The sequence below is a fragment of the Topomyia yanbarensis genome, chromosome 1 (assembly GCF_030247195.1).
Source record: "Topomyia yanbarensis strain Yona2022 chromosome 1, ASM3024719v1, whole genome shotgun sequence".
Lineage (NCBI taxonomy): Eukaryota > Metazoa > Arthropoda > Insecta > Diptera > Culicidae > Topomyia > Topomyia yanbarensis.
This window is the reverse complement of record NC_080670.1, coordinates 108797942-108804651: the sequence shown is the minus strand read 5'-3', so window position 1 is coordinate 108804651 and position 6710 is coordinate 108797942. Positions and strand designations below refer to the sequence as shown.

At 48.0% G+C, this 6710-nt stretch overlaps 1 protein-coding gene across 1 annotated transcript; it reads left to right on the top strand.

The window, feature by feature from the left end:
• The first annotated feature begins 3885 nt into the window (after positions 1–3885).
• On the top strand, positions 3886–5388 carry LOC131675804 (uncharacterized). The gene has a single exon (XM_058954949.1). The coding sequence runs from the start codon at positions 3886–3888 to the stop codon at positions 5386–5388; it is 1503 nt and encodes a 500-aa protein (XP_058810932.1).
• Positions 5389–6710: the final 1322 nt, after the last annotated feature.

Genomic DNA, 6710 nt, shown 5'->3' with positions numbered 1-6710 from the left:
TTTATATGACAATGATCCGATGTTGGTCCGACATAAGTCCAACATTGGTCCGATATCGGTCTGACATTGGTCCGATATCGGTCTGACATTGGTCCGATATCGGTCTGACATTGGTCCGATATCGGTCTGGCATTGGTACGATATCGGTCAGACATTGGTCCGATATCGGTCTGACATTGGTCCGACACAAGCCAAATATTGGCCCGACGTAGGTCTGACATCGGCCCGATGTCGGTCCAGCACTGCCCGATATTGTTCCGTCTTGGTTGGTCTTAGTTTTTCAATTTTCTTGCTTGCTCACTATCATTCAGTAAGTGAAATGATATTAGTGTTGAATTGATATTCGTTCAAAACGGCGATAGCTCAAAACGGAAGGCTATCAGCTATCACCTGATTTCACTGAAATTGTTCAGCCCTGCTTCTGATTTTATGTTTGTATGACAATGATCCGATGTTGGTCCGACATAAGTCCAACATTGGTCCGATATCGGTCTGACATTGGTCCGATATCGGTCTGACATTGGTCCGATATCGGTCTGACATTGGTATGATATCGGTCTGACATTGGTCCGATATCGGTCTGACATTGGTCCGATATCGGTCTGACATTGGTACGATATCGGTCAGACATTGGTCCGATATCGGTCTGACATTGGTCCGATATCGGTCTGACATTGGTCCGATATCGGTCTGACATTGGTCCGACATCGGTCTGACATCGGTCCGATATCGGTCTGACATTGGTCCGACACAAGCCAAATATTGGCCCGACGTTGGTCTGGCATCGGCCCGATGTCGGTCCAGCACTGCCCGATATTGTTTCGACGTTTGTCCAATCTTGGTTGGTCTTAGTTTTTCAATTTTCTTGCTTGCTCACTATCATTCAGTAAGTGAAACGATATTAGTGTTGAATTGATATTCGTTCAAAACGGTGATAGCTCAAAACGGAAAGATATCAGCAATCATCTGATTTCACTGAAATATTTCAGCTCAGCTTCTGGTTCCGGAATTACGGGTTGAAGAGTGCAACCACACAGCGAATTCCCATATAAACAATTCCCATGTGCCATATGTCTTTAAAATGCATGAGTCGCCGAGATTTGATGTCAGCTTGAGAATTTTTTTTTGGCGAAAATTGACTTTTTTGTACACTGGTACCTTCTTGCCTTTCTCATCCTTGGTCCGGAGTGTCGGGAGTCACATACCATTCGGCTCAGCTTGCCAAAATTGGAAATTCTCTCTCTCTCTTTCACCAGTCACTGACATTGACTGCCAGCGAAGTGATATTTAAAACAACATACCGTTCATACATATGACAATGATCCGATGTTGGTCCGACATAAGTCAAACATTGGTCCGATATCGGTCTGACATTTGTCCGATATCGGCCTGACATTGGTCCGATATCGGTCTGACATTGGTCCGAAACCGGTCTGACATTGGTCCGATATGGGTCTGACATTGGTCCGATATCGGTCTGACATTGGTCCGATATCGGTCTGACATTGGTCCGATATCGGTCTGACATTGGTCCGATGTCGGTCTGACATTGGTCCGATATCGGTCTGACATTGGTCCGACACAAGCCAAAGATAGGCCCGACGTTGGTCTGACATCGGCCCGATGTCGGTCCAGCACTGCCCGATATTGGTCCGACGTTGGTCCAATCTTGGTTGGTCTTAGTTTTTCAATTTTCTTGCTTGCTTACTATCATTCAGTAAGTGAAATGATATTAGTGTTGATTTGATATTCGTGCAAAACGGTGATAGCTCAAAACGGAAATATATCAGCTATCATCTGATTTCACTGAAATTGCTCAGCTCTGCTTCTGGTTCCGGAAATACGGGTTAAAGAGTGCCACCACACAGCAAATTCCCATATAAACCATTCCTTTATGCCAAATGTCTTAAAAATGCATGAATCGTCGAGATTTGATGTCAGCTCGAGAATTTTTTTTGGCGAAAATTGTTTTTTTTGGAAACTGGTACCTTCTTGCCTTTCTCATTCTTGGTCCGGAGGGTCGGGAGTCACATACCATTCGGCTCAGCTTGACGAAATTGGAAAATCTCTCACTCTCTCACCAGTCACTGAAATTAACTGCCAGCGAAGTGTTGTTTAAAACAACATACCGTTCGACATTGATTTTATGTTTGTATGACAATGATCCGATGTTGGTCCGACATAAGTCCAACATTGGTCCGATATCGGTCTGACATTGGTCCGATATCGGTCTGACATTGGTCCGATATCGGTCTGACATTGGTCCGATATCGGTCTGACATTGGTCCGATATCGGTCTGACATTGGTACGATATCGGTCAGACATTGGTCCGATATCGGTCTGACATTGGTCCGATATCGGTCTGACATTGGTCCGATATCGGTCTGACATTGGTCCGACATCGGTCTGACATCGGTCCGATATCGGTCTGACATTGGTCCGACACAAGCCAAATATAGGCCCGACGTTGGTCTGGCATCGGCCCGATGTCGGTCCAGCACTGCCCGATATTGTTTCGACGTTTGTCCAATCTTGGTTGGTCTTAGTTTTTCAATTTTCTTGCTTGCTCACTATCATTCAGTACGTGAAATGATATTAGTGTTGAATTGATATTCGTTCAAAACGGCGATAGCTCAAAACGGAAAGATATCAGCTATCATCTGATTTCACTGAAATTGTTCAGCTCTGCTTCTGGTTCCGGAATTACGGGTTGAAGAGTGCAACTACACAGCAAATTCCCATATAAACAACACCCATGTGCCATATGTCCTCAAAATGCCCGAATCGTCGAGATTTGAAGTCAGTTCAAGATTTTTTTTTGCGAAAATTGACTTTTTTGGACACTGGTACCTTCTTGCCTTTCTCATTCTTGTTCCGGATGGTCGGGAGTCACATACCATTCGACTCAGCTTGCCGAAATTGGAAAATCTCTCTCTCTCTATCTATCTCCCTCTTTCACCAGTCACTGACGTTGACTGCCAGCGAAGTTATATTTAAAACAACATACCGTTCGGTATTGATCTTATGTTTGTATGACAATGATCCGATGTTGGTCCGACATAAGTCCAACATTGGTCCGATATCGGTCTGTCATTGGTCCGATATCGGTCTGACATTGGTCCGATATCGGTCTGGCATTGGTCCGATATCGGTCTGACATTGGTCCGATATCAGTCTGACATTGGTCCGATAGCGGTCTGACATTGGTCCGACACAAGCCAAATATTGGCCCGACGTTGGTCTGACATCGGCCCGATATTGGTCCAACGTTGGTACAATCTTGGTTGGTCTTAGTTTTTCAATTTTTTTGCTCAGTTCGGTTCTAACCACAGCAGTGATCGGTCGACTAGCTGACTAGCTCCGCGCGTTTTACTTGCACGCAAGTTATTGCACAAGAAAAGTGCCTGTGGATCAAAAGTGCGGTCGACGCCATCCGGACGGTGTGTTAACTCGGGCTTTGCCCCCCGGCAATACAAGAGAAGCACTAAAGTGATTACGAACACGTGCTTTATTCTTATACCATTTTCGTGATTCGCATATTCGAGTGTTAAAGTGCCATACCAGCCCGAAACCCCGCATAACGGGCCGTCGACTCCCGGTGCGGGGTGGCTTATAATCCAGCTCCGCTGGCCAACTGATTTAAGTACAAAAGTGTTACTGTGAAAGTTTTTTAGTGCAAGCAAAACGATGTCAGTCAGGTTAGTTTTTCTCCCATTATACATTTTCACCACAGCTTTGAGTCGAAACCACGTGCGTTACTTGCGGTAACCTAAAACAGAAATGTCTCGGACGGCACATTCCCGAGCAAACAATATCTGATCCACCCTTTCTCGATGGACACCGATAACCCCCCTCCCTTCGATAGGCTACCCCTCAGCAACAAAATGCCAGCTTACATGAATAACGGGGATCAGATAAACGAACAAACCCTAATCATGCGAGCATCCAAAGACGCCATGGGAAACGATCAGTCGTTACCCTACAATCCATTCTTGATCCACCTATCGTTAAAAAACGCCATCGGAAGAGAACCGAACGAGGTAGTCAAGGCGAGCAAAGAAGCCAGGGGTACACAGTATGTCCTCAGAACCTCTTCCCAAAAAGTATACAGCCAGCTCATGGCGATGACGCAGCTAGCAAATGGGACCAAGATTGAAATCACTCAGCACCCAGTGCTAAACAAAACGGCGGGCGTAATCTACGACTTAGACACAAAAAACTTATCCTCTGACCTGATACTGGAAGGACTCAAAAATCAAGGGGTTATTGAAGTACGTCGAATCACGAAAAAAGTCAGTGGAATCCCGACTAATACACCACTACTAGTCGTGTACTTTGAGGGTTCGTACCTACCGGAGTATGTATACTTGGGAATGCTGAGGGTTAACGTTAGAAGATATTACCCCAGCCCCATGCAGTGCTACAGGTGCGGCCGCTTCGGGCACGGTAGCAAAAACTGCAAAGAAAAGGAAATCTGCCTAAACTGCGGAACGGAAGATTTAAGTAACCACGAGACAACGATAGAAAATCCATGCAAAAAAACAAGCTACTGCGTAAACTGCAAAGGGGAACATTCGGCACGAGACCGCACCTGCTCCGTTTTCGAAGCGGAAAAACACCTGATCAAAATAAAAACGGACAATAACCTAACCTTCCCCGAGGCCCGGGCACTGTTGAAACAGGACAGAACAGGAAAGGAAACATACGCGAGTAAGGTAAACGCACGAATGGACACAACCGTGGACGAAAGAGACCGCATTATCCAGCTGCTCAAGCAAGAAGTGGAATCCCTAAAAAAAGCCACCAAAAGTCAACCTACAAGTGACGATAAAGACACAACAATTAAAAAACTAAAGGAACAAAAAATCGAAGAGCGCATCCAAAATAAAGACTTGCGAAACGAGATGGCCGCCCTGCGCAGAGCAGTCCAAGAACTGCAAAGAGGATCTTCCAAATCGCCCCTCCCGCTGCCACAAAATAAAACACCGCAACAACAAACCCAATCCGGAAACCCACAACTCCAAAAAACACACCAGCAGCAGGTAATCGCAGGAAACGTCCAGGCAATAATAGGAAACGCACAACCAAACAAAACCCCCCAATCACAAGCAGCAACATCAAACACTCACTCAACAATAATTCTACCAAAGATCGGCACCCAACCACAAACAAGCCTCATCCTTAACCTGCAAACAACTGAAACCACTCGCACTGGTCGTAGTAGGGAAAAATACAACAAAACCACCAAAAAAAGGAGCAAGTCACGAAGCCCACTGCGAAAACTGAGCATAACACGGGACGGACAGAACACTGCGAACACATCCAGCGAAATATCATTCCAACACCGAACAAACCTTGACGACCTGTCGATTGACCTCTCAGAATAAGGCGCAACCAAAAATAAAACCCAACATGATACCAACAAACAGCAGAAAAACAAAAAACCTACCCACATCGACCCTGACCGGGGAAGAACCGGGTCCCCCCGACGAGCCCCCGGCGGCTGTTGGTGTGGGACCATCGGTACCAAACCAGGCAAGTACCAATTTCATTACCAACCTAAACAGTTCAACGGCCCCACCCCCTTTCAACACAGCAACCAACAAGACCGAAACGGCGGACAACCCGGCGGACTCTAGCGCCCCGCAACCTAGCGGGCCTCAATGCAGCCCAGCCGACCACCATATTTCGACTAACCAACCTACGGACACAAAAAAACATGGCGAACCCGGGTCTCCCAGCACACCCCCACCAGGGGGAACTAGAGGACGGCAAGCGGATCGCCCCCCACCATACGACCCCCCACCACGTGACACAGCAAGAAGCAAACCGTTTCACCCCGACGAACCTTCGGCTGCTGCCGATGCAGAGGGCCCGGCCAACCCCCCGGAACACCAACACAAAGAACATCCCATCACCCCAATGAGCTACAACTTTCATTTCCGCCCTCCGAGCCCGGTAGCTGGCTGCTCCTGGCACCCCATCACCTTCCATTTGAACACAGCGACAAACACAGAGCCAACCAGCAGTATATTTAACTCCGATAAAACCAGTACAGAAGGAGACGTTAGGGAAAAAGCCTTCTCCCCTGCACCGGCCCCGTCCGCGGACGTACCGGTACCTACCGACGAGCCTTCGGCGGCTGCAGGTGCAGGGGGCCCGGCTCCCCACCGGGTAAGTCCCACTATTTGCTGCGTTTCTCCCGAACAATCGTACGGCTCCACACCTTTTCTAGACAACTCACCACCAAACCCGCCCAGCCACCTGCTTCACAACTATAGGAACTCCCAGGAACGTCTTGCTGACACCCCATTAAACCTGATACAACCAGGCCTACATACTACGACCAGACCGCAGATTTCCAACACACACAGCCCTGGCAACCCTCGCCCCGGCACCCCTTCGGAATCCGGCTCCGATACCCTTAACTCCGGCAACCGCAGCACACTGGCCCTCCAGTGGAACGCCAACGGACTGCGTCAGAACCTCGGAGACCTCCAGGTCATCATCGCCCGGCACAACCCCATCGTGCTTGCCATCCAGGAAACACATATCCCCGTAGGAACCGATCCCACCAGGTGGCTTGGTGGCCACTATACGTGGGAACTCCGGACCGGTGGAAACATTTTTCAAACCGTCGGATTAGCCACCCGTTCCGACATCCCAGGAGGCGAAATCCGCTTAGACACACAGCTACTCGCGATCGCGA

Excerpts from the sequence above, each read along its gene's own strand:
- LOC131675804 (XM_058954949.1), top strand. The coding sequence starts at position 3,886 with ATGCCAGCTTACATGAATAACGGGGATCAGATAAACGAACAAACCCTA.